This window comes from Coregonus lavaretus (assembly GCF_964263955.1).
Source record: "Coregonus lavaretus genome assembly, chromosome: 25".
NCBI classification, from domain to species: domain Eukaryota; kingdom Metazoa; phylum Chordata; class Actinopteri; order Salmoniformes; family Salmonidae; genus Coregonus; species Coregonus lavaretus.
This window is the reverse complement of record NC_140012.1, coordinates 19,904,147-19,931,771: the sequence shown is the minus strand read 5'-3', so window position 1 is coordinate 19,931,771 and position 27,625 is coordinate 19,904,147. Positions and strand designations below refer to the sequence as shown.

At 46.1% G+C, this 27,625-nt stretch overlaps 1 protein-coding gene across 1 annotated transcript; it reads right to left on the bottom strand.

Annotated features, from left to right (window-relative positions):
• Positions 1 to 1,840: 1,840 nt before the first annotated feature.
• Positions 1,841 to 27,625, bottom strand: pkd1b (polycystic kidney disease 1b; the record flags this gene model as incomplete). The annotated part of the gene is made up of 38 exons (XM_084141463.1): positions 1,841 to 2,680; positions 2,770 to 3,084; positions 3,623 to 3,757; positions 3,879 to 4,160; positions 4,317 to 4,491; positions 4,573 to 4,773; positions 4,887 to 5,023; positions 5,267 to 5,464; positions 5,714 to 5,916; positions 6,161 to 6,372; positions 6,602 to 6,701; positions 6,785 to 7,196; positions 7,320 to 7,472; positions 7,736 to 7,859; positions 8,096 to 8,306; positions 8,391 to 8,540; positions 8,723 to 8,890; positions 9,097 to 9,292; positions 9,534 to 9,786; positions 9,959 to 10,904; positions 11,043 to 11,187; positions 11,311 to 11,448; positions 11,544 to 11,694; positions 11,807 to 12,041; positions 12,146 to 12,431; positions 12,584 to 12,721; positions 14,126 to 14,284; positions 14,414 to 18,105; positions 19,551 to 19,687; positions 19,972 to 20,147; positions 20,275 to 20,406; positions 20,595 to 21,374; positions 21,491 to 21,762; positions 25,998 to 26,145; positions 26,364 to 26,482; positions 26,671 to 26,879; positions 27,009 to 27,189; positions 27,556 to 27,625. The coding sequence occupies 38 exons, from the start codon at positions 27,623 to 27,625 to the stop codon at positions 1,841 to 1,843; spliced, it is 12,579 nt and encodes a 4,192-aa protein (XP_083997589.1).

Here is a 27,625-nt window from a genome sequence, read left to right as displayed (position 1 = left end):
GAGCCATGCATGACAGCACCAGCTGTTCCGGATGACTGTGTGATCTTACTCTCCATAGCTGACTGAGTAAGACCTTTGAAACAGGTTAACATTTGCAAGGCCGTGGGGCTAGATTAAATACCAGGATGCCTACTCACAGCATTCGCTGACCAGCTGGCAAGTGTCTTTAATTTTTTTTTATTTAACCTTTATTTAACTAGGCAAGTCAGTTAAGAACAAATTCTTATTTACAATGACGGCCTACTCCGGCCAAACCCTCCCCTAACCCGGACGACGCTGGGCCAATTGTGCGCCGCCCAATGGGACTCCCGATCACAGCTGGTTGTGATACAGCCCGGGATCGAACCCTGGTCTTCACTGACATTTTCAACCAGTCTGTAATATCAACTTGTTTCAAGCAGACCACCATAGTCCCGTGCCCAATAACGCCTAGGTAACCTGCCTAAATGACTATCGCCCTGTAGCACTCACATCTATAGCCATGAAATGCTTTGAAAGGCTGGCCATGGCTCACATCAACACCATCATCCCAGACACCCTGAACCCACTCCAATTCACATACCACCCCAACAGATCCACAATCTCTATTGCACTCCACACTATCCTCACCCACATGGACAAAAGGAATACCAATGTAAGAATGCTGTTCATTGACTACAGCTCAACATGCAACACTATAGTCCCCTCCAAGCTCAGGACCCTGGGACTGAACACCTCCCTCTACAACTGGATCCTGGACTTCCTGACAGGCCGCCCCCCAGGCGGTGAAGGTAGGCAACAACACATCGCCATGCTGACCATCAACACTGGGGCCCCTCAAGGGTTTGTGCTTAGTCCCCTCCTGTACTCCCTGTTCACCAATGACTGCATTGCCTCGCATGACTCCTACACCCTCATCAAGTTTGCTTATGACACGACGGTGGTAGGACTGATCACCGACGACCATGAAGCAGTCTATAGGGAGGTCAGAGACCTGGCAGTGTGGTGCTAGGACAACAACCTCTCCCTCAACGTCAGTAAGACAAAGGAGCTGATCGTGAATTACAGGAGATGGAGGGATGAGCACGCCCCCACCCACATCGATGGGGCTATAGTTATTACTCTGTAAGCTAGCTTGACGTGCTAGAAAGTCATATACTGAACAAAAATATAAACACAACATGCAACTATTTCAAAGGTTTTTCTGAGTTACAGTTCATATAAGGAAATCACTCAATTGAAATAAATTAATTAGGCCGTAATCTATGGATTTCACATGACTGGGCAGGGGCGCAGCCATGGGTGGGCCTGGGAGAGCATTGGCCCACCCACTTGGGAGCCAGGCCCACCCACTGGGGAGCTAGGCCCAGCCAATCAGAATGAGTTTTTCCCCACAAAAGGGCTTTATTACAGACAGAAATAACATGTGATTTGATTTGACATTTGAGGAAATTCACAACGTAAACAAATAACTTGGTGATTATTTAATGCTGCATGTCACTACTTGGTACAGATAGAAAATATAGAGGACATTAAACACCAAACCCAATGTTACTACTGGTATTGATCAGCAGGAAAAATATATTCCACGGTTCTTGGAGATGACAAAATAATCCTCTATTTAAATATTTATTATACAGTAGATACACAAGAAGTACAAGGTATACAACCTCAGCATACGTATGTAGAATATCTAATGCAGAAGCACTAGTAAAGAGGTACACAACAGTGGGAAAACTTGTCTCGAAGTAGTACTACACACTTCATAGCTGGATACATAGCTGGATACACTTCATACACTAGATACTGTATACCCACAGTAATAGGCACTTTAATCTCTGTCTCAGTCTCTCTCTCAGTTTTAGACTATGTCTGTCTCAGGCCCCTCTGAGATCCAGGCCCGTCTCTTCACAGGCAGTCCCTCACTGGCACGTCTCCTGTCCCCCTCCTCACTACAGGGCCTGGCTTTCGTGTTGACCCCAATACCACCACCAGGGGCCTGGGGGGGCCTCTGAGCTGCATCAGCCGAGTGAGAACTCCCTGAGTGCCAGGCTCGACGTCTAGGAAACTGCCTGGCTCCAGGACACCCGGAAGGCCCAGTGCCCAAGCCCAGGCCAGAGCTCCTTTGTGTGAGCTTGGTTGCTTCGGAGAGGTGAGTGTCTCTGGGTGGATGTGGGTGAGGTTGGAGAATGACAGACTCAGAGTAGGAGCTGTGAACGTGAGCGAAGGAGGGATTGGTGGAGGGAGGGCAGGAGAGAAGGGTAATGGGGTTGAAAGAAGAAGGAGGAAAGGAAGGGAGGGAGATGCGAGATTGAGGGGGTAGCAGAGTTTTCCTACTGCCCATCGCCACTCCTCTACCTTCTCTTCCCTCTTCTCCTCTTCCAAGTCCCTGCGGCCCCCTCTTCCTCCTCCTGCTCTGCACCTCCTCTAGCTGCGTCTCCAGACCGTGAATGTCTGCGGTCAGCTGGTTAACGTGGTCGAACCGTGAGAGCAGACTGTTGACGCAGGAAAGCAGGCGGTCCAGGTTGGGCTGAACGTCTAAGCCCGGAGCGGACACACCCGCGTCCTCAGAACCCAGGGAGAGGGCGGAGGACAGGGGATGGGGGGAGGAGAGGGAGGACGAGATGGTGGAGAGACATGATTCTTGGGATGATCTGGAGGGAGGCACCACCATGCCCTCAAACTTCACCCTGTGTCTGAACTGTGGAGAGAAGGGAGGGAGATTTCAGAAGTTTCAATTTGTGTTGAATAAAATGCATAAATTAATTCATCAATTAATTTCCTCCATACCTCCTTGGCCTTAATAAGTCCCATCCAGAGCTTCAGTCTTTTGATGAAGAACTCCACCATCTCATAGTCATGGGGCTCCATGGCTGGCCTGTACATCTCAGCCTGCACAACCCTGTACGTGCGGAGCAGAACAGCTCCAGAGAGACGGGCCAGCAGCCAACCTCCCATCCCCATCAGAGAGAGGGCATAGAGGGGTCCGAGGACAGGGTGAGCCCTGCTGAGCCTCTGGAGGACCAGGCGACCACGCAGCACAGACAGCACAGACACACCAGCCTGGTGCACAGACACAAACCCATCCACAGACCCGGAGAAGAGCTGAGACACAAACATACATGCATGAATAGGTAGTACATATTCCCATGGAGTGAGCTGTGTCTCACATATTCCTGTGGAGAACCTTGTTACATATTACCAGTGGTGTAAAGTACTTAAGTAAAAGTACTTTAAAGTACTACTTAAGTAGTTTTTTGGGGTATCTGTACTATACTTTACTATTTATATTCTTGACTACTTTTACTTCACTACATTCCTAAAGAAAATATTGAACTTTTTACTCCATACATTTTCCCTGACAACTCAAAAAAACAAGAAAATGGTGCCGTCTGGTTTGCTTAATATGAGGAATTTGAAATGATTTATACTTTTACTTTTACCTTTGATACTTAAGTATATTTTAGCAATTACATGTACTTTTGATACTTAAGTACATTTATAACCAAACACTTTTACTCAAGTACTATTTTACTGGGTGACTTTCACTTTAACTTTAGCAACTTTTTATTAAGGTATCTATACTTTTACTCAAGTATGACAATTGGGTACTTTTTCCACCACTGCATATTACATATCCTACCATGTGTCCAGTGTGAGAGAAGAGCAGCAGCAGTAAGATCATTAGTAGAGCCACAGCAGCCATCTCTCTCCATGCCAGCTGAAGCACTCGACCAAACACCACCCACCTCCGCACGTACCTCAGAGTACCCACCATCTGAAACACACATTTTAGCATTTTGATGGTAGTGGCACAAAATGTGGATTCCTTACCCATTGAGTTCGGAACCATTCAAATAATATAAATATTTAGGAACTATCTTTAAGTTATCCAGTACCTTGAGTACCAGCAGAGTGAGCAGTATGGCTGATATCTGTGTGGACCTCCTGGCCAGCAGGGCGGCACTGTGGAACTCAGTGAAGGAGTCTGGTATGGAGCGGTGCTGGGACAGACAGGAAGCAGCCTGGGACAGGAAGCAGAATCGCAGCGCGGCCGTCGCCAGGGACAAAGAGGTGAGGAGGAGCTGTAGCCAGCGCCAGCTCTGACGCACGTACTGGGCAGTAGCCATGGCCCATAGCTCCACCCCCAGAAAGAGGAGGGCAGAGAGGAGCAGAAGCACCTGGGGGGGAGGAAGGAGGGGAGGGTAGAAAGGTTTCAAAACCTGAGTGTCTCAGAACGGAACCTATTGAAGTTCTTACATTTTTGCATTCCCTATCCCAAATGAATGGGAATAATAGTGTTGTTTCATATAAACAAATTGTTTATCAAATGTTACCATGAGTGCAATCTGCAGGTCTGGTCCCGAGGAGGATGGGGGGATGAGTAGAGGATGGATGGAGAGGGAGGAGATGAGTGTGTGTATCTGGGTCTTCTCTAGCAGAACCGACACACACACAAACAGACTAGTCTCTCTATGGTACTGGGTGAAGTCAATGGACACAGCCTTTAACCTGAGAGAAGAAAAGAGTACAAAGAATCATGTAGGATAATTTGTGTGGACTGGTGTGTGTGTGTCTGTGTCTGTGACTCACTGTGCTGTGGTCCAGTGTGTGCTGTATAGGCCAGAGAGAAGCTGGCGTGTGGTAAAACTGCTGTTCCCCAGAGAGACGGCCTTATTATGGTCTGGAGTGTGTATACAGCGTATCCGTGGTAACCCCACCAGGTGGAGGGCGGGGTTCTGATGAAGGTGTGGCACCAGGATGTTGTCCATCCACAGCCACGCCCCCTCCCACCTGAAACCAACACAGAGAGTTACATGTGGACACAGCCTACAAACACACACCAATACACATATCAGTACAGGGTACACGCACACATGCACACACACGACACACGCAGCCCTTACCCAGTGATGGTGTTGAGGTTGGTGGTCAGTGAGTGTTTGACGGCAGAGTGTAGCAGTCTTCCCTGGGTCTCCTGAACACTGTCCTGGTAGTTCACCATCAACACCACCAACAGGAACAACATGTGGCACACACAGTGCTGGGAAGAGGAGAGGAGAAGAGAGGAGAGAGAAGAGAAAGAGAGAGAGAGAGAGAGTATACAGAGAGAATGAACAAGAGAGGAGACGGGAAGATAAAGACATAAAAGATAAAGAATTAAGATAATGTTATTTCAATTCCAGTACTAGGTGGTTAGGAATATAAACAGTACACCACACATGTTCATTCCAGAGGTTACTATAAGGATTTATGGGAGTTGTTGTTTTTTTGTTTCCTGTTTTACCTTCATGAGGGATCGTAGCGCTCTCACTTTCCTGGCCTCCTCCTTGGCTTGCAGTAGGCCGAACCCACAAGGGGGGAGCACCTTGCCCCTCTGCTTGCCCCCCTCCCTCTTAATGACGGTCTCCTGCCCCAGCCGATCATTCACCTCAGGGTCTACAGGCCTTAACACCACAGCATAGAACAACGCCTGCACACACACCTGAGGAGAGGACATACAAGGGTTAAATAGCCAATACTAATAGTGAAGGTTATAAGGTGCATACCTGTCTCTCTTAGGCTGAAAAGATTAAAAGCCAGCAATTGTCGTTTAACAATGACATGGGTCTACAGGAAATACAGAAGCCATATGGTTGCGTATCTCTCTCTCTGGCATGGTGAAAGCATTCATTGCTGACAATTTGTTGCATTGACTATTGAGCCCCCCGTGTCTATGTCTCGATCTGCTTACTTTGAGAGGCTCCAGCAGCAGAGCGGAGGTGAGGAAGGCAGACAGGGCTGAGATGAGCCACATCAGGACCACTGAGCTAGAGAAGTGACTCCCATAGAGGCCTACTACAGCCAGGCAGGCCCCCAGCAACAACACAACCAGGGGGTAAATTACACGCAGTGCCCAGGGCGGGAGCAGCCAGCTGGGCTTGCCACGGGCCACACCTGGGGGGTGAAAACATGGAAGAAACTATGCTCTATGATGTCTGCAAATATGAAGTTGCTTGATATGAATATTCAGATAGTTCATTGGATTTTCATGCAAAATAGACATAATTCATAGAAAGTTTTAAATGGGGAACTCTCGCACCCACATAGTATTACATTTGGTATAAAGAGTGGAAGACAGGTCATTATTCTTAGAGGGAATCGGAACAAAGGTTTGGGTTAGTGAGTGCTAATGACTCACCTATGCGTGTGGTAGAGTCTGTGGAGTCAGGGGAGGGACTGGGGAGGAAGGTACTGGCGATGGAGGAGACAGAGAGAGATGAGGAAGGCCTAAACAGCCCCGTCCCATACAGAGAGGTGGGAGAGCAGGGGGGGTTGTGGATCTCTGTCCCATAGAGTGGTTTGTCCACACTCAGCTCAGACCAAACACTGCTGGAACTGCCCTGGCTCTGGCTAAAACACACAGAGAGATGAGTAAGACTCAGAAGTATTCTTTCCCAACAGGCAATAGTGCTATACAAAGTACTATGACTGGTTGTTCTCTGCAATCGAGTTCAGTCAGAGCAACTCTGTTCTCCACTGAAAGAGGGAAGGAGGAATATACATTGGGGGCATATACTGTAGACAGGGCCTGTATTATCTGGGGTTTAGGTCTGGAGTGTACTGGTCAGGCAGGTCTTACGTGTGGGACAGAGAGGTCGTCCTGGGGGAGTAGCGGCCACTGTCTGATGTTGAGGGACTGTTGCCTGTCTCTGCTGCTATAGACCTCAGCAGGTCTTCCTCTGAAACACCATGAGAGACAACAGAACCATTTTAGATGTATTCACACAGGAGTCATATTAACACATATGGGACACACACTCACCAGACAGGGTAAGAACATTGGGTTGCAGATTGTGACTGTGGCTGTGGCTGTGGCTGGGGTCTGGAGGCAGGCCAGATAAGGATTGGGATGGTGGGGAGTTGCAGACAAGAAATTGGGGCGAGGAGGGTGAGGCTAGGCATAGTTTCATCAGGGCTTTCTTCCTCTTCAGCAGACGGGCAGGACCCAGGGATGACCCCAAGGGGTCCGAGGTTATTTCCCAGGACGGCCCTGGGAGGTCAGTGAGGCTGTCACAGGAGGGCCCTGGGAGGTCAGTGAGGCTGTCACAGGAGGGCCCTGGGAGGTCAGTGAGGCTGTCACAGGATGACCACAGTGTCATGCCATCTTCATCCTTCTCCACTCCCAGGTTAGTGGCATTCCAGAACTCAGCGTTGAATGCCTTGCTTCCCATCAGCTAAGAGAGAAGTAAAAGATAGCTTTCAGCTTTTTCAGTTTACAACTTTCACAAGAGAATCAGAAAGAGCTGTGTATTTGTGTATGTGCATGCATTGATACATGTGAGAGTTTGCTCTCTTACAGAAGAGGGTGTGTCTCCATCCAGGCCTGACGGATCAGGTCCTCCAGGCAAAGACAGGAAGGAGGAGCAGGACATATCTGATTGGCCGAGATAGACGTCCATCTCCACTGACTGACACACAGGGGATGGAGGCACTGACATATCCACCGCTACCTGAAACACACACAGGGAAAGGGAAACCCAACATTTGTAGCTGACCCAAGCACCATCTCAGTCAAGCACTTCCCACATTACGATAAGCCTGCCAAATCAACAGAGTAAATATACAATACACTATCACATTGACCTCTGATCGACTAAGCTTTTTAAAGATAGAAATGATAACAATGTGGTTTAATAGGCGTATAGGATTATTTTTGTTGACGGGGCAACAGGAAATATGGATGGAGAAGGAGAGAGAGATGTAGGAAAGGTACCTGGCTGTGAGTCTTTCGGAACAGGAAGCAGAGGAGACACTGGAGAGGAAACACCAGGATGGCAATTGTCATCCCCACGGCAACTGTTTCCCAGGTTACAAGCAACCGAGCCGAAACCGGTCCACTGAAACACAGCACCCATAAAATGGCTGATTCATTCACTTAACAGAGTTAATGCAGAGTATGTGGGATAGGTAACAAAGAGTTGTAGAGTGTCTCAGGCAAAACAACATTGTTCTTCAGCGCAGCAAGTTATCCACAGTGCGAGTTTGATTGAATCCCACCTGAGCTATTTCACAAGAACCTTCTATTGTGTACACTATTGTCACCTGGAATGTTCTGGTTAGACTGCCATCTCACCTATGCCCCTCTGTACCCACAGCCCCGTACCACACTGCCCCTAGTGCGAGGTAGAGGTGTAGCAGGAGGGCACACACTGTCACCCTCTGCCCCCGCATGAAGCGGCTGAGGGCGGGGCGTTCCCATAGAGACAGCCACAGGTGGCGCTCCAGCATTCCAAACGCCAGCTGGGAGGAGAGAACACGTCGGAACTTAGACAGCTCCACAGGACCTGAGAGAGAGAGAGAAATCTGTTTTGGAGGCAGTTCTGCTCTCCCTGATTGTAAAGACATATACAGAGAGTTGTAGTACTTACAGGAGGCCAACATCTCCTTCTCCACTGTCCCTCCTCCTTCGTTCCTGTCGTTCTCCACAGACAGCCAGTCTTCTACCAGAAAGTAGAACAGGTGGTCTGTCTGAGGGTCCCACACCACCACATGCTGCACGTACCACGACGGGTCCAGACCTGGGACACACACACGCATGCACACAAACACACTTATAGGTATTGTTGTGTTACCTGTTTGGAACCTTACTACCTGGAGCCTCGATCTCCTGCTTTCCTCGTGTTCCAGTAGGCGAGTGAATACGAGACTACGAAGTATGGCAATGTGAGACTACAGTAGTTACCTGTGTTGTCATGGTTACCTGTGTTGTCATGCCAGAGGTGTATCTTCCACACCTCTCCCAGGTTGCTGTCCGTCTCCAGGTGGAACAGGTCCAGACCACTTCGTTGGAACGCCCCCTCCCGTTGCAGGTGGCGTGAACCGCTTTTAGTCACCCCGTACAGACTGATGCCGACATGGGCCGTCGTGCCTGATGGGAAATACAAATAAACGTGAACCAGGTTTGCATTTCACTTTAACAAGATGCTCTTTCAGCAAGATGTTCTCTCCCTTCTGCCCTCGTTCACTCCCTCTCACTTCTGTTAGGACTGGATAGGTGAGACAGAGCAATATGGCAGAAAATGGGCGGATCTATTGCTTACACCTACCCAGTCGTCTAAGATCTGCGAGCCTTACCTGCTCCTCGTCTCCAGCCTGTTTTGACCAGGACTCTGTAGCTGTAGCGTCCAGGTCGGCCACACAGTGGTACATGGCATAGTCTCAGGCTCTCCAGGTGGTCCAGTTTGTGGGCGATCAGACCCAGGAGGAAGTGGATCAGAACCAGGACAGCACACACAATCCCCACAACCACATTACGCATTGGACCACTGGACTGTGGTGGGGAGATGGACGGGGACATATAATTAAAATTAGTAGCATCAGTAGAAGGGGTTCCAATTCAAAGCTGTGTTCCAAGGTGGGTGAACAGGTGGCCATATTGAGTGTATGATCATGTCTCAGAATTCTGTGTTCCTCTAACTTTTCTATCGAAGGCTGCTAACATTTATTTTCTCTGTATGTACTAATGAGCTATACCATTTATTGTGTTAACCTGAGGAGTATCCCAAACATACCGGTGGCAGTAGCACCACAGCGTCTGGGTGGACAAACAGACTGGCCCCGAACATGGTGAGGTGCTGAGTGAGGCAGTGTGCTGAGTGGAGGGTGCTGCCCTCCAGTGGCCGGAGGCCCTCAGTGCTCCAGCGCCTCTCCCTCAGGCTGTAGTACTGACACAGAGAGCTGAACACACACACTGAGGCCCGGACTGGAGCTCCACTCAGGCTGGATGTCAGGTTCACAAAGAGAGATTGTACTGTGCTGTTAAGTCTAGAGATGTAGAGAAATAATAGACAACAAGCTGTATTAGTAAATTACTGGGATGTCATCATCATATGCCATGTATAGAAGAAAATCAGGCCTCACAACATTCTGTCTGTGTAAAAGTAAACACTTGTAAAAGGTTTTGGAAAACATAACTGTCTAGATACAGAACACTTACAGAGGAGAGAGGAAGATGGTGTCCTCCATGGCTGTCTGGGTGGAGAGGGAGAGAGTCAGCTCTCTGACTAGGGAATCATGGGATGCAGGATGACCTGGCTGGGTGGCCACTGTGATTCTCACATGTCCTGAGCCCACCAGAGAAGCTCCTGGAAGCAGGCTGAAGTTTAAGGAGATGTACAGTCCAGCATTGGGATCCATATTCTTCACTGCCCTCACTGTAAAATTCAGCCACCCTTTGGCTCGGAGTGTAAAGTTAACCATTGGGGCTCTTCCCTCGTCTCTGTCAATACCACTAGATTTAGACCAAGCCCCAGCCCCAGACCCACTTCCACTCCCACCACTAGCCCGATCCCCAGTGCTGATCCTTCCTACAGTATATATTTTGGGCAAAGTCACCCTGATAGATCTGTCAGTGTCCAGGTTAGCAATGGGTATGGGCTGTCCCTGGGGCGTGGTGAACTCCATGGCAGCCAGAGAAGTAGAAATGGGTGGGTTGGCTGCAGAGAGGAACTCAGACCCCCCTTCCAAACCCAGGAGAATCTGTACCACCTCAGACCCCCGGACCTGACGCTGGAGCTGGGCACTGAGAGAGGGGGGAATGAGGAACTGGCAGGGCGGGTATGGTGGGTATGACTCTGGCTTGTCATTGAAGAAGGAAGAAGAAGGGTTTAATTGTGATTTGTTGGACTGGTTTGATTGGCGGGTGTCGACGGAGGGATCAGTGGTGCAGAGGAGTTCTGAGGGGTTTCCATGGTAACCAACGGCACTGATCTGTGGAGCAGAGAGAGAGAGGGGTTCCTCGTCGCGTTTCCGCGAGCGCATCAGAATACGCATGAGAGCCCTGGCATGGTCCAGGGCTGACACTGCAGTTTCAGATACGTTAGAGTGAGTGTGAGGACCAGAGGAGATGAGCTTGGACTCGGACACAGCAGCCAATGAACTGCCTGGAGACAGAGAGAGAAATAACCGTTTTTGGTCAAAAATCTTGAACTAGTTCCTGTCCTTGCTCTATGAACATGTATCCTCCACCTTTTATCCTTGTATTTCCAACTGTCAATTCCACTCAGAAACTAGTACAGTACCTATTACATGGAGGATGTTCCTGCCTGTGTCTATGGCTGTGTCGTCTCCTAGTCCCGTCTGCTCTTCCATAACCCTGATCATTCTCCCCACAGATTCTAGAACATTCTCCTGACAGCCCTCACACACCACCTCACTTGGGACTGCCTGCAGGAGACAACGCACAGTGGCATTCAGACATCGAGGACAAATCTGTATCATTTGTGGGTCTTTTTGCCAGGCTTTTATGGCACAAACTCTGTCTGTGTAAACTACGGACAGGTTACTTACAGTGGACTGGGCCAGGGCAAAGCTGATCTGGGCTGCATCCTGTAGAGAGGACACAGACAAAGAGGCCAGCACCTGTGTCACATTCCCCCTGATCTCCCTCCTGTCCCTGAGATCCTGCTCACTCAAAGTCTGATCCACCTGTGACCGAGAGGAGAGAGATAGACATGTAAAGGAAAGATAACGTTAAGGAGAAGAGAGACACAGCCAGGTAAAGACAAAGGTAAGGTTCATACCTGGTTGAGCTGGCTGGTGAGGGCAATGGAATAGGGAATGAGTTGCTGTGGGTTACCCTGTTGGAGTAAACCCCATAGTTCGGTTTGACTCTTGTTCCTCAGCCACTCTGTGATCCCATCTCCATCCACAGGTCTCAGCACTGTTATAGTTCTGAAAAAACAAAAGCATCCATAAATTGTCTTTTGACAATTTACCTCAAGAGGTCTCTTGAGGTCGGAACCTCTTCCCTGCATTCTCAGTTTTAAACTCATCTCCAACTCACCTGTTAAGTGCGGTGACCTTTGACCCCAGGTGGTCCTCTACCTGCAGGATCACAGAGATGATTGACAGGTCCTTCTCTGGCCCCGCCTCCCCCAGAGGAACTAGGCTGCCAAATGTACGCTGGGTACCCCTGTAGAGGGTGAGAAGGGGACATGCTTTGCCCCAGCCTGGGCATGATGATGCCACCTGTAGAATATAGATAAGCTGGGGGGACTCACTATCCTCATCCAGCCAACCTATAGAGTAAATACAGGACATCTGGTACACCATGGTAAAACATGGCAAAGACACCAAAATAAGATTTGATTGAATATTTGAGTCTTTGTTTCTACTGTATTACCTGAGCAGTTGTATGTGACCACAGTCTCCAGCAGGCGTATTCTCTCCCCAGGACCTGGGGTAAGAGTGCACACCCCTCCATGGGGTGGAGGGTTGGGCAGGAGGGTCAGGCTAGCACACCCCCATCTTCCCCCAGCAGGGTGGGTAACATTTAGGGTGAAGGTATAGTTATACCCCTCCTGCAGCACCTCCGGTCGGACCACCAGGTCAGGAGAGAGACTGCCCGTAGTGGTGACCTCGTTCAGGTCAAGGGTCACACCGTTCTGATCCTCTACGCTCCATTTGTACTTTGAAAACAGAAAGACCATACATCAACTTTCCGTCATAAGTCCAGCATAAAGCAGCCATGACAGCTGCTTTATGCTGACTTTATTTAATTTTGTCACAAACTGTAAATGTTGTTTAGGTCAGCCAATTAGCTACGTAGAGGAGAACTTACCTGAACATGGCTGCCACACTTATCACAACAACCAGAGAGCACAATGGGGCGACTCTGGCTGACACGGAAAGAAGAGAGAGTACTGCAGGAAACACACTCCACACTTACAGGAAGCACTGCAACTTTAGATACCGCCACCTAGAGGCATGGAGGAGTATTTGACATGAATATACTATCAAATAAACATCCCACAACCACACTGAAACTGAAAACTTTATATGGTAATTTTGGATATTATCAACAGTAAAATACTGTGAAAAGTTTTACTGCTGCATACTGTAAATGATGGTGCATTGTGGGGAAATTATGTGGATGGGGAAAGAATTGCTGTATTTCGAATGGTACTGTAATTCCATCCCACAGAATACAGTACCGTACCGCATTTTTCGAGTGCCAAAAACCTTTTGACCACTAGTGGGTACATGGTATTGTTATTTCTGGCTCATTAACATACTTTGAGGCGTGCCTTGTAAGAGGCTATATTTGTTGCACCCATTAGTGAGAATGCTGTACCAGTTTAACTGGTATGTGGTAGTAGTGCCCCATCAATAAAAAATGTATAGCGGACAGATTGGAGAGGCAGCAAGTCTTAAACTTGTAATGGTTGCGCATTTGTCTGTTTTGCCCTGTAGTCACTTCCAGTTTGGAAGCCTTTGTTAAAGGCCCAGTGCAGTCAAAAATGTGTTTTTCCTGTGTTTTATATATATTTCCACACTATGAGTTTGGAATAATACTGTGAAATTGTGAAAATTATAACAAAGCCCTTGTAGTGTAAGAGCTGTTTGAAAGGACCGGCTGAAAGTTCTGCCTGTTTTTGTGGGATGACATCACCAGGTGGTAAATTAGTTAATAGACCAATAAGAAAGAGTGTTCCAAACCTCTCTGCCAATAAAGGCTAGTTTTCAGTTTTCCCCTCCCACTCAGACCAGTCCCAGCAAAATTCTTGCTAGAAAAATTGCTCTTTGCTAAGAAGCTATTTTTCTATTTTTGTGTATTTTTTACCATTTTAATTTTAAACAATCAAAGTAGGGTAATTAATTGTCACCCAGAAATTATTTGATATTGAGATAAAAATGGCTGCATTGGACCATTAAGGCCTCTACAAGTGCAAGGGATATAAAATACAAAATATTAATTGATATGCTGTAATGTGTAAAACATTACCTAGCAGCCAACCTGCTTGCACCAATCTCATGTAATTACAGTAAAATCCTGTAAAATACAAACACCATCTCCCCTCAATTAATTTAATTAATTAATCCATCCATTCATTCATTACGACAACAGTAGCATTGACATTTTTTACAGTATAATACCGTCAATTCTATGGTATTTTACTGTGTGTCATTACACAATACTTGCTTTGATACTGTATTTAGATTACAGTAATTGTACTGCAATATGAAATACAGCAACTTACTTACCACTAGCTGCCTGTAAGTTACTGTCAAATTCACGGCAACCCATTTACAGTGCATGGTTCGCTGAACCACCTTCGTTGCATAAAGATATTGTGGTGTGTAGAGATAATGTGAGACTCACAGACTGTGTAGTGGAGATAGGTCTCCTCCCTTCCTTTTGGACAGTGAGGGTGAAGAGGTAGACCCTGTCTGGCTGTAGCTTCCTGCTGGGGACAGTCAACCTGCTGCTGTTATACCCTAAAAGCTGGTCCTGGTCCTGGGACAACCACTCAGTAGAGTTCTTCAGGCAGAAACAGATACCATTTGTACAATTTTGAGAAAACATCAAGGTAAGACAGCAATATAAGTTAACAGAAATGTAAGTGAACAATTTCTACCTAAATAGTAGAAAGGCAATGATTTCAATTACCTCAGTGATGAAATCCCAGTGGTACTTCAGCTCCCCTTCCTCTCCCAGATCCACATCAGGATCATGGGACTCTGACCCATCCAGGATCAGGTCACTGTGGCTGGGCACCAGTCTATGCGATCCCCCCCTGATGATGGGTACCAGGGAGCTGTGAACCACAGAGAGCCTGGACGTCCTGTGCAGATGTAGAGGGGTTCCCTGGAGAGAGACAGTGAACCCCAGGCAGTACTGGCCCACCTCCAGGGCCTGCTTAGGGAGGGACAATAGTGGCGTAGTCACAATCCCCAGGTTAATCAGGGTTACTGGATGTCCACTGCTTTGGGTTACCAGATTGCTGTCAGTCTTGTCAGCTCCACAGCCACTCCCCCTAAACACTTCCCATAGGTACATGGTCTTGTATGCGGTGCAGCCTTTGATGTCTACGCTTGCTTCAAAGTAGCTGGATCTAGACTTGAGGATTGTGGATTGGCCCTGGACTAAAGTGACTTGAGGGAGGGAGCACTGGAGTTCTCTCACCTCAGTGAGCAGTTGTGTGGAGACCTGGCTGACATTATTGAAAGCTGTGACTTTAACAATATATTTTCCAGCAGTGAGATATGTGTGGTTCACTGTACTGGATTTTGTGATGACAACTCCTTCACTTGAGTCTTCAAAGACCCATTGAAACCTCAAATTGCTGCCACCATCTACTGTGACTGAGAATCTGACACTATAGCCTCTAAAGGTTGCTGTAGAATCACAAACAATCTTGACCTCCCTCACGGGCAACTGAACAATGGCTGTCTCATTCAGGGTTTCAGAGCAGAAGCCATTGCTGGCCATCACACCCACAAACAATGAACCACTTCCGGGTGAGGTATACATCACTTCCTGTCCAATTACCTGTAAGGGCTGAAGCCCTTCTAATTGGATCGTCCAGATGTAATCGGTTGGAGAACCACTCATGACATTTGCTTGGAAAGGGATCTCCTTTAGAGCTTCAAGAGCAGTGGAACAGCAGTTGACCAATCGTAGGCCCCCGATCCTCTCTACCACCTGGACGGTCAATGACACCTGGGAGTTGCTCACCTGGTTCCAGGCTCGGGCTGTGACAGAGTGAGACCCAACTGGGAGGGTGGAGGTGGTGAAGCTTACCTCAACAAGGTCATTTGATGACTCAACTTCGTCAAAGGCTAAAGAGAAGCTGACATTGGTTCCTTTGGAAACGACTGGTGTAAAAGCAATATGATCTTCAGCGCAGACTGTAGACCTGCTAAGGTTTAGAGTCAAGCCCTGAATAGTGTCCTGGATGGTGACTCTGTGTGAAACTGTCTGCCAGCTAATACCATTAGAGACATTCAGAGAGACTTTATAGACCCCTACATCTGTAAAGGTGTAGATAACTGACTGATTGTTGTTCAAAACCACAGCACCTCCAGTACACCCAACAACTTTCCACTCCCAGTGCTGATCATTCCCTTTATGGACATATCCATAGAGTGCAACTTGAGTATTTGACGTTATAAAGAACGGATGTGTCTTGCCACCTATCTGAAAGTCTGCCTCTGTAACCTCCTCCTGAACTGTGAAATGTTTGGATGTGTTGCTTGAACCGAGAACATTCTGGACTGACACACTGACAGAACAAGAACCCAGAGTCTCAAACACGTAAAGAAGAAAAGGAACATTGTTCTGTAAGGGTGAAAGGTCTGAGCTCACATTCCAGAGATACTGGAGGTCAGATCCGGTCTCCACAGTTACAGAGATATTGATATACTTCCCTAACGGTACAGTGTCTCTAGCTGTTGACATTCTAGCCCCTGAAACTCGCTCCACTGCCTTTAGAGAAACACAGCTGGTTGTCTTACCAAGTCCGTTGGAAGCTGTCAACTCAACAGATATATTACCTGGAGTTTCAGTGAACCACGGAAAGTGCTCACCAACACTGGCAGTTTGGGTCACACCTCTCTGGTTGGCTAGCCAATGGTAAGTGACATTGGAGCCGTGTGTTACTGACGCAGTGAGCAAGACACTCTCTCTGGTTGGTATGTAACTCATGGAAGTCAGGCTCTGACTTGAGATCTGAAGCCCCTGTATTCTCTCTAAAACTACAATCAAAATGGCTGCCTCCTGTTGGCTCACCAGGTTCTGGGCTGTGACTTTGACCTGATACACACCTGCTTTAGGGAACACATACTGAAAGTGAGACATCCCAAGCTCAGGGGTAGCAGGGCCATCCACTGACCAGTAGAAATTGACATTACCTGCAACATTGCCAACTGCTGTTATGACAGTCTCTTCCCCTACTACTGCAAATGGCTGGCTGATTTTCAGTGTCAGCTCTGACACAGGAAGCAGTACGTTCACTTCCAGGTTAACAGAATCCCGGCTAACTGCATTAGAAGCTGTGGCCTTGACTGTAAACCTGCCTGCGGAAGTGAAGACATGGGAGACATTTTGACTCTTTGCCAGTGGTGAGCCGTCACCAAAGTCCCACTGCACAGAAACATTGGTCCCAGTGCAGCTCTTCACCCAAAGTGTAATCTTCTCATTGACAGTCAGTGTGTTGCTTTGACTACTATGTGCTATGGATGGTTTACTCACAGGCTTCTGCACAGCAACAGTGGCTTGGGCTATTCTCTGGCTGACTTTGTTACTTGCCATCACTGAAACATCATGGATCCCTTCCTCCTTATACACAAAGCAATGACGAGCCAGTCCTCTTATAGGAGAGCTGTTGGAGGAATGATTGAACCACAGGAACTGATATCCAGTGGGTTGTCTTTTTGAGTCAGCAACTGCATTAAAACACACCTCTTCTCCTACTGCCACAGCATCCTGTGATGGGCAGATGGTTATCCCAGTAATGGGGGCCTCAATGCAAACGTTGGCATCATAAAAGACAGATCCTACTATACTGAGAACAGTAACGTTAACATTATAAATCCCAGGGTTTGAATAAGTGTGAGTAACAACAGACTTTCCCTTCTGTACTGACAAAGGTGATTCATCCCCGAAATTCCAATGGAAAGTCAGCATGGAAACATTCCCATTCACCAGTGCTTGGAGCTGTATCTCTTTCTCTGTCTCCGAACACTCCGATGGCAGAATTCCACTGATGGTCAACCTGTAGATTTCCAGACTGATGGACTGGCTAGCCTGGCTGAATGCGTTAGACACAGTCACTCTGACTGTGTAACTCCCTGGGGACTCGTAGACATGGGATACAGAGTTGTCTGTGATGTTTTTATGTCCAGACCCGTCACCAAAGTTCCAGTCCCAGTGAAGACTGGAACCTGAAGCCACTTTGCCCTTGATTTCAGTCACAGACTTCAGTTCACTGGGTCCACTACAGCTCAACTGGAGTCCAGACACCTTCTCCACCACTGCCACGGCCACCCAGGCTGTCAGTGCAGTCAAGGTGTTGTTAGCGCACACAGTCATGTTATAAACCCCAGTGGTCCGAGCAACATGGCTAACTTTGCCATGGAATCCTTGGACTTGTTTTGAACCGTCCCCAAAGTTCCAAGTGTAGAGGATTCCGTAGTGAGATGGGTGTGAAGAGGCTTCTAGAAGAAAGGTCTGGTTGACCAGGGGAACCGGAGGAGATGGAAAGATGAGTATACGAGTCAATGGAGGCCGTACCTTCACTGATATTGCCCGCTTGATGTTGTCGTATTGGTTGTAGACCTGTACAGTCAGTGTGTAGTCATCTGCATGAGTGAGAGACAGAGTGATTTACAGTGTCTTCGGAACGTATTCAGACCCCTTGACTTTTTCCACATTTTGTTAAGTTACAACCTTATTCTAAAATTGATTAAATAAAACAATTTCCTCAGCAATCTACACACAATACCCCATAATGACAAAGCGAAAACAGGTTTTTAGTCATTTTTGCAAATGTCAGTGTATTTACATACGTATTCAGAATCTTTGCTATGACACTCGAAATTCAGCTCAGGTGCATCCTGTTTCCATTGATCATCCTTGAGATGTTTCTACACCTTGATTGGAGTCCACCTGTGGTAAATTCAATTGATTGGACATGATTTGGAAAGGCACACACCTGTCTATATAAGGTCCCGCAGTTGACAGTGCATGTCAGAGCAAAAACCAAGCTTGAAGGTTGAAGGAAGGTTGAAGGAATCATGGTCACTCTGACAGAGCTCTAGAGTTCCTCTGTGGAGATGGGAGAACCTTCCAGAAGGACAACCATCTCTGCAGCACTCCATCAATTAGGCCTTTATGGTAAAGTGGCCAGACGGAGGCCACTCCTCAGTAAAAAGTACATGACAGCCAGCTTGGAGTTTGCCAAAAGGCACCTAAAGACTCTCAGACCATGAGAAACAAGATTATCTGGTCTGATGAAACCAAGATTGAATTCTTTGGCATGAATGCTGGTGAAGCATGGTGGCGGCAGCATCATGCTGTGGGGATGTTTTTCAGCGGCAGGGACTGGGAGACTAGTCAGGAATTGAGGGAAAGATGAACAGAGCAAAGTACAGAGAGATCCCTGATGAAAACCTGTTCCAGAGCACTCAGGACCTCAGATTGGGGCGAAGGTTAATCTTCCAACAGGACAGAGACCCTAAGCACACAGCCAAGACAACGCAGGAGTGGCTTCGGGACAAGTCTCTGAGCCCGGACTTGAACCCGATCGAGCATCTCTGGAGAGACCTGAAAATAACTGTGCAGCAACGCTCCCCATCCAACCTGACAGAGCTTGAGAGGATCTGCAGAGAAGAATGGGAGAAACTCCCCAAATACAGGTGTGCTAAGCTTGTATCGTCATACCCAAGAAGGCTCAAGGCTGTAATTGCTGCCAAAGGTGCTTCAACAAAGTACTGAGTAAAGGGTCTCATTTAAATGTATAATTATTTATAAATTAGTAAAAAAGTCTAAAAAACAGTTTTTGCTTTGTCATTATGGGGTATTGTGTGTAGATTGATGAGGGAAAAAAACAATTTAACCAATTTTAGAATAAGGTTGTAACCTACCAAAAGGTGGAAAAAGTCAAGGGGTCTGAATACTTTCCAAAGGCACTGTAGATTAATGGAGACATGCCCTATTGTATTGAATGGAAAGAGGAGTGATATGCAAGCATCTATACTATTAGAATGAATTACAATAATTTACAGATTGGTAGAGGTATGTTTACCTGGCTGTAGGTAGACGTGGCTCACAGAGTCTTGCACATACACCTGTCTCACTCCTCGCTCCATTGGCCTGTCCTGGGATTCAAACGGGGCAGGAAAGGTGTGGTTCTCCTGGGCACTGCCATCCCCAAAAGACCACCTACAGGAAATAATATTCAATATCTTAGGGTTTTTTAACATCCCATCTGAAAGATGGCACCCTATGTAGAGCAATCTCTTCTTCACTGCCCTGGGGCAATGGGATCTCCTTAGACCAGAGGGAAGAGTGCCCCGTACGGGACCTCCAACACCACTTCCAGCAGCAGTTAATGAGTAATGGGATGGTAGTTAATGAGAAAATATGAAGGAAACAGATATGCTACCCTCATTGATATAATATCACTCCAAGCAAATACTTCTGTGAAAACAGAAAATGACCCTAACCTGAAAGTGACACCTAGGGAGACATCCACTTTGACTCTGAAAGTGTAGAGACGCAGCGCGGCCACAGCGATGACCTCCTTGACAGAGAGGAATTCTGGGTCGGCCAGAGGGGTCATGGTGTCAGCAGTCAGAGTGACCTCTAGGGTCTGGGAGCTCACAGCATTGGCTGCAGTCACCTGGAGGAACAGAGACAAGTTATTAGTGAGACTCTATGGGCCACTTTACTCTGTTATATGGGTATTATATTAAAAACAAGGTTGTTTTATCTTAAGATAAATCATATGAAATGGATGAGCTTAGTACCTTCAGTTTGTACTCAGCTGGCTTCTTGAACATCACACTATAGGTGTCTCCCTCATAGGGAAACTTCTCTAGCTCGTCAATCACCCAGGTGTACTTTACTGAGGAACCAGTCTCCGCCGTGGCTGTAAATGTCTTAGAAAAAACAGAGAATGGTGACAATGTATAAGTTCAATACAATAGAAGAGATGTGATCAGCAGAACAAATAAATAAAAGAAAAGCAGATTATTTTCAAACATGCATAAAGAAAACACAGATTTTTGGATAAATACTATAAAATACAATACAACTTTATATTATCGATGAAGTCGGGCTAACTCACCTGTGACAAGTCCACCAGCATCCTCAGGTGTCCATGTGGCTCTACACTGAGCCCAGCCACCGGCTCATAGACACACACCTGTACACAGGTACTCTGTTCACTCACTCCATTCACAGCACTGACGTTTAGAGTGTGGACACCCACTGAGGGTAGCACCAGGGACATGTGGGAGAACCAGCTGTCAGGGGAGTCTCTCTCACAACCAGGCCAAGAGTCAGGTAACCCTCCTGGGCAGGACGGGAGGAAAGGGACCCCTCTCTGGAGCACCGGAGCCAACCAGGAGCTGGTGGCCCCTTTTCCAGATAATATTTTAATCACAATGAGTACAGGAGTGTCAACCAATATATGGATCTGGTTGTCTCCATCAGGCAGGGGATGGATCATACAAAGCCCAGAAATGTGACTTTTTGCTGGGGCAGGAGCTGAGGTTTCAGGGGTCATACTTATGGGCGTACTGATGCTCCCGATATGAGTGAAGCCACTAAGTTCACTCTGGCCCGTACTTGAAATATAGCCATGCCCGTGCAGTGTGTCCACGTACAGCACCCGTAGGTCGCACACAACCCCGTCCACCCACTGTCCTCCATTTGGCGGGGACGAGAGGCCCCCCTCCCACCAGCCCCCCCACTCCGCCCCTTGCAGGGAGAGGTAGCTCTGTCGCCAGGGGGAGGAGGATGAGGAGGCATTGTCGCGGCAACTCAGGAAGGTTCCAGGTCTCCCGGTGTGTTGGACGGACAGAATGTCATCGGGGTAAACACTGATCTCCCTCTCTGGCAGGATCTGACAGAGAGAGAATTTTATTGATTCGACTTATCCAAAGCATAAAGCATGTAAATAAGAACTGTAAATAAGTAAATAAAAAACCCTCTGTAAATAACAACATCTCACACACATACACTAATATGAGCAGGTTCTGAGCAAGGAGCCACTCTCATGGGCAAGTCTGCCACCAGGTGGTAGAAGGGGGGTATGTCAGGGTATCTGGGTGGCAGGGGGTAGCTGCGCTCCCCTGTAGAGGGGGACTGGTTGTAGGGACTGCAGGGGCTGGTGACAGGGACACAGGCCTCCAACAGGTGGCACCAGTACTGTCCCAGGGCACAGCCTCCCGTAGTGTTACACAGAGGAGTGGTAGAGCAACAACTGAACGGGTTCAGGAGAGAGCTGCAACCTGCAGAGAGAGATATATGGATGAGAGAGAGAGAGAGAGAGAGAGAGAGAGAGAGAGAGAGAGAGAGAGAGAGAGAGAGAGAGAGAGAGAGAGAGAGAGAGAGAGAGAGAGAGAGAGAGAGAGAGAACCAGTTATGTATACTGAAAGATCGATCATCATACATCAGGGAAACACAAAAACAAACAGGAGTGAATCAACACAAACACACACAGGGCAAGTCTTCCAATACAACAACATCTTTATTAATAACCTGAGGTGGTGTTTCTTTTTTCTTTTTTCTTGTTTATCTTTTTTATTATTAACCCATCCACCATCCCACCTCTTCGGAGGACACGTCTTTTTTGTTTTTTACAGCTTTTCTGCTACATATACATATATTTTACATACACATTTTGCATACACATTTTACATACTGTATATGTTGCTTTTAAATACAGCAATCACATAACAATAATACATTACCGAACATAACCTCCCACCCCTCAGCCACTCTAAGCCCATCCCACCTATCACCATAAATCACCCTTGTTTGGTTTCCATGTGCCATATATTTTTCATTTGTGCTGTGATGTTTTACATAAATGTTTAACCTTTCTAATTGTATAGTATCCACAGATTGTGAGCTAAAGATGAAAACTTTTCCTACGAGTATTATTATATTATTTATTGACACTATGGCTTTCTAAATCGCCCAACACTGCTATTTGTAAGGTTCATTTTAAGTGAATGTTGTGATTTTTTAACCATTCCTGAACCTGTGACCAGAAACAAGCTACATAGTATAATAATTTAAACTGAAAAACTTGAAGTGTTGAATAAAGTATTGTTTTTTGTATCTGTTCATAAACCATGTGCCATGGAATCAGTACATCGAAAATCTCTTCCCATTTACTTTGCAACCTGTATGGCACAGATGTCAACATTTCTGTCTTCAAATGAAACTGGTATATTTCTCTATTTATGCCATTTATTTTCAGCCAATTTGTATCTTTAATATATGGCAGACAAACAAGTTCCCTACCTTCTCCCTCTTCCACTTGCCTCCTCCATTTTTGTGGTAATGCTCCAATCAGTTGGTTATAAGTTTGGATTGAGCAGACATTCCAATACATTATATTTTTGATTGCTGCATATGTGACATAACTCCACTGTTTCTATTCATAATATCATTAATAAACATAATAACATAAAATTAAAATAAATCCATAAAGAATGGTTTTTTATGAACCTCTTAAGGACGGACCCTTTTTTATCAATTTTCACCTAAAATGACATACCCAAATCTAACTGCCTGTAGCTCAGGACCTGAAGCAAGGATGTGCATAGGATATGCATATTCTTGATATCGTTTGAAAACAAACATTTTGAAGTTTGTGGAAATGTGAAATTAATGTACGATAATATAACACATTAGATCTGGTAAAAGATCATACAAACACAAAAACGTGTTTTCTATTTATTTTTTGTTGCATAATCTTTGAAATGCAAGGGAAAGCCCAGACTGTGATGTAGGATTATATATGTAATTTAGATGTTGTCCACTAGATGGCAGCAGTGTGTGTGCAAAGTTTCAGACTGATCCAGTGAAGAATTACATCACTACACAATATTTTGTATCAAGTCTGCCAGGAGTTTTCCCAAATGTGCCAAATTGGTTTTCAAGTACATAACTATAGAGAACATACAAAAATGCTATGGTAATACAACATTTAAGTTTGCACACTCCCAGGAATGTCATAAATGATGGATCATTAGCTTCCATTTTATTGGTAAACTACAAGGTAAACACTGTGTCTTTTAACGATCCAATACATATTATGGGACACTTGTCATAATTAGGTTTTAGTCCAGAGAGGCAAAAAAGTGATGTGGACATAAGAAAAAACTTGAGTCATCAGCATACATTGACACTTTAGTTTTTATCCCCTGGATTTCTAACACCTTGATGTTCTTCTTGGATCTAATTTTAATAGCTAGCATTTCGATGGCCATAACAAATAGATATGGAGACAACGGACAGCCTTGTTTTACTCCTCTTAAAAGCGCAATACTTTCTGAGAAGTAACCATTATTTACTATTTCACATCTGGGTTTGCTGTACATAACTTTCAACCATTGTATAAGAGATTCACCGAAATTAAAGAAATTAGAAACAGACCCCTTGACTTTTTCCACATTTTGTTAGGTTACAGCCTTATTCTAAAATTGATTAAATTGTTTTTTCCCCTCATCAATCTACACACAATACCCCATAATGACAAAGCAAAAACAGGTTTTTAGAAATCCTTGCTAATTAATTTTTTTTTGAAAAAAATGAAATATCAAATTTACATAAGTATTCAGACCCTTTACTCAGTACTGGCAGCGATCACAGCTTTGAGTCTTCTTGGGTATGACACTACAAGTTTGGCACACCTGTATTTGGGCAGTTTTTCCCATTCTTCTCTGCAGATCCTCTCAAGCTCTGTCAGGTTGGATGGGGAGCATTGCTGCACAGCTATTTTCAGGTCTCTCCAAAGATGTTAGATCGGGTTCCAGTCCGGGCTCTGGCTGGGCCACTCAAGGACATTCAGAGACTTGTCCCAAAGCCACTCCTGCGTTGTCTTGGCTGTGTGCTTAGGGTCGTGGTCCCGTTGGAAGGTGAACCTTCACCCCAGTCTGAGGTCCTGAGCGCTCTGGAGCAGGTTTTCATCAAGGATCTCTCTGTACTTTGCTCCGTTCATCTTTCCCTCGATCCTGACTAGTCTCCCAGTCCCTGCCACTGAAAAACATCCCCACAGCATGATGCTGCCACCACCATGCTTCACCATAGGGATGGTGCCAGGTTTACTCCAGACGTGACGCTTGGCATTCAGGCCAAAGAGTTCAATCTTGGTTTCATCAGACCAGAGAATCTTGTTTGTCATGGTCTGAGAGTCCTTTAGGTGCCTTTTGGCAAACTCCAAGCAGGCTGTCATGTGCCTTTTACTGAGGAGTGGCTTCTGTCTGGCCACTCTACCATAAAGGCCTGATTGGTGGAGTGCTGCAGAGATGGGTGTCCTTCTGGAAGATTCTCCCAACTCCACAGAGGAATTCTAGAGCTCTGTCAGAGTGACCATCGGGTTCTTGGTCACCTCCCTGACCAAGGCCCTTCTCCCACGATTGCACAGTTTGTCCGGGCGGCCAGCTCTAGGAAGAGTCTTGGTGGTTCCAAACTTCTTCCATTTAAGAATGATGGAGGCCACTGTGTTCTTGGGGACCTTCAATGATGCAGACATATTTTGGTACCCTTCCCCGGATCTGTACCTCGACACAATCCTGTCTTGGAGCTCTATGGACAATTCCTTCATGGCTTGGTTTTTGCTCTGACATGCACTGTCAACTGTGGGACCTTATATAGACAGGTGTGTGCCTTTCCAAATTGTGTCCAATCTATTGAATTTACCACAGGTGGACTCCAATCAAGTTGATCTCAAGGATGATCAATGGAAACAGGATGCACATGAGCTCAATTTCAAGTCTCATAGCAAAGAGTCTGAATTATTATGTAAATAAGGTATTTCTGTTTTTTATTTGTAGTACATTTGCAAACATTTCTAAAAACCTGTTTTCGCTTTGTCATTATGGGGTATTGTGTGTAGATTGCTGAGGATTTGTATTTATTTAATCCATTTTAGATTAAGGCTGTAACGTAACTAAATGTGGAAAAAGTCAAGGGGTCTGAATACTTTCCGAAGGCACTGTATATATAAATTCTAGTTATACTTGATCAAAAGCCTTTTCAAAATCTGCTATGAAGACCAGGCCTGGTATCTTTGATGTTTCATAATGTTCAATTGTTTCAAGTAATTGTCGTATATTATCTCCAATATATCGTCCATGTAAAAAACCTGTCTGATCAGGATGAACAATATGTGGTAAAACCTTTTTTGTCCCATGTGCTATGCATTTCACCAGGATTTTCACATCACAACATTGAAGTGTAAGAGGCCTCCAGTTTTTAAATGGACTCGATCTTTATACTTACAACCTGGGTCCTGTTTCAGTAGTAATGAAATCAGACCTTCTTGTTGAGTACCTGAAAGTCTACTATTTTTATAGGAGTAATTAAAACATGCTAATAATGGATCTTTGAGTACATCAAGAAAGGTCTGATATACCTCTACTGGTATACCATCAAGCCCTGGTGTTTTTCCAGACTGAAAATATTTAATTGCCTCAAAAAGTTCCTCCTCTGTAAGGTGACGTTTTGTTACCTGGGGGCACCAGGTGATGGTGGGGGCTGCAGTAGGGCCGGAGGATCTGAACTCTGACCAAGGTGGACACTTCTCTTGGCTGGCTGACCAGCTCCACTGATACCACCTGGCCAGCATGGCTGAACCACAGCCCAGGAAACAGCAGCATCTGAGGGGAGGATAATAAAGTAATCAGACATAAGAGGGGGATTTTAGCATGGCTGTGGTTAAAGCAGGCACAAGGTTATGCGATGAATACGACATCCATATCAAGAGTTTTGCCTGAAATCTGACAACATCCTAATATGAATGCCGTACAGTAGGTCAATCCACAACAAAAAGAGTATCATAATCGGTTCCCTCAGTGTGACATATGATGCCACTCACCTCCACTCTCTTTTGGTCAGGGTCTGGGACTGTAGGGAGGACTTGTAGCTGTGACCTGGCGTACACGGCCGACATGAGAGGAACACCTGTCAGGTAGCTGTCTAACGAAGGCAGGGAAACTACAGGAGACAGCGGAAACATACACACATCCATTAGCACACTGCAATATACAGTATGCTCACAAATGTGTTAATTTGTGACAATGTTACACCCCTTAGGTCTCCCTATGAAGACAACAAACACATTTCATTCTGAATTATAGTTTGCAATGTCGTATTAATGCAGTAAACTCTCCATGCAGTCTCACCTGTAACCACCTTCTCACAGAGGCAGAGGTACTGTCCATCACACACTGTGTTCCTCCTCTGTCCTGGTGAACCCAGGGCCATCTGGGTACAGCCCCCCAGACTCTCCCTGCCCCTGTCCCACCCAGGATGGCTTTCCGTTCCCAAACTCTCGCCTCTATCCGGCCCTTCTCCCCTGCCATCCCTCAGCCAGACCCACTCAGTGGATTTTCTATACAGAAAGATACATATACAAAAACATTTAAGAGGGGGTGGTGGGGAATTAAGTGAATTACAGTGTAGTCAGGTGACAGAATATACTGTATAAATCCGTTAGAAAGATCATAAACGGTTTACTCACGATGGGAAGGAGTTGTGGATGAATGTCTGAGTTTCAGTGCTTTGGACTGCGGCTAGATCCCCACCCTTCACCTGACGACAAATACCCTTCGCCTCCAGCCATGATGTCGCTGACTCTGACAGCCAATAGCATTGCAGACTGGCCAGATGGACCTGGGCTCCTTTGGGGCAAGGGTGCTCATCTGAAGGAACAACATTGACCATTGCCACTTGATGACCAAATAAATTAATGTGAACATGATTAATCATACCGTTGCTAATTTGTAAATTCTGCACAATTTGGAAGACGTATTTGTTAGTCCAGTACACCTGTTATCTCACGAGCAGATTATTGTTTTATATGATAGCCTACATCCCTTTTTGTTTAGTATTGGGGGGAAAAAACACATCCATGTCTAATCCATATCAAACCAGATTAACTTTCAGCATCAAACATCCGATTAGAAGAGAAGTCAAAAAGCAAGTGAAGCTTACCCCATAGAAATACATAAAGATGTCTATGGCTCACCCCGCTGTAGTGTAGGGGGATATCAAATTAAGTTCCTCACCAAGTCCAGCTGCGAAGCTCACTGCCGTCCACAGGCTCCAGATCAGCGCTAGTTTTTCAGTAGCTGTCAT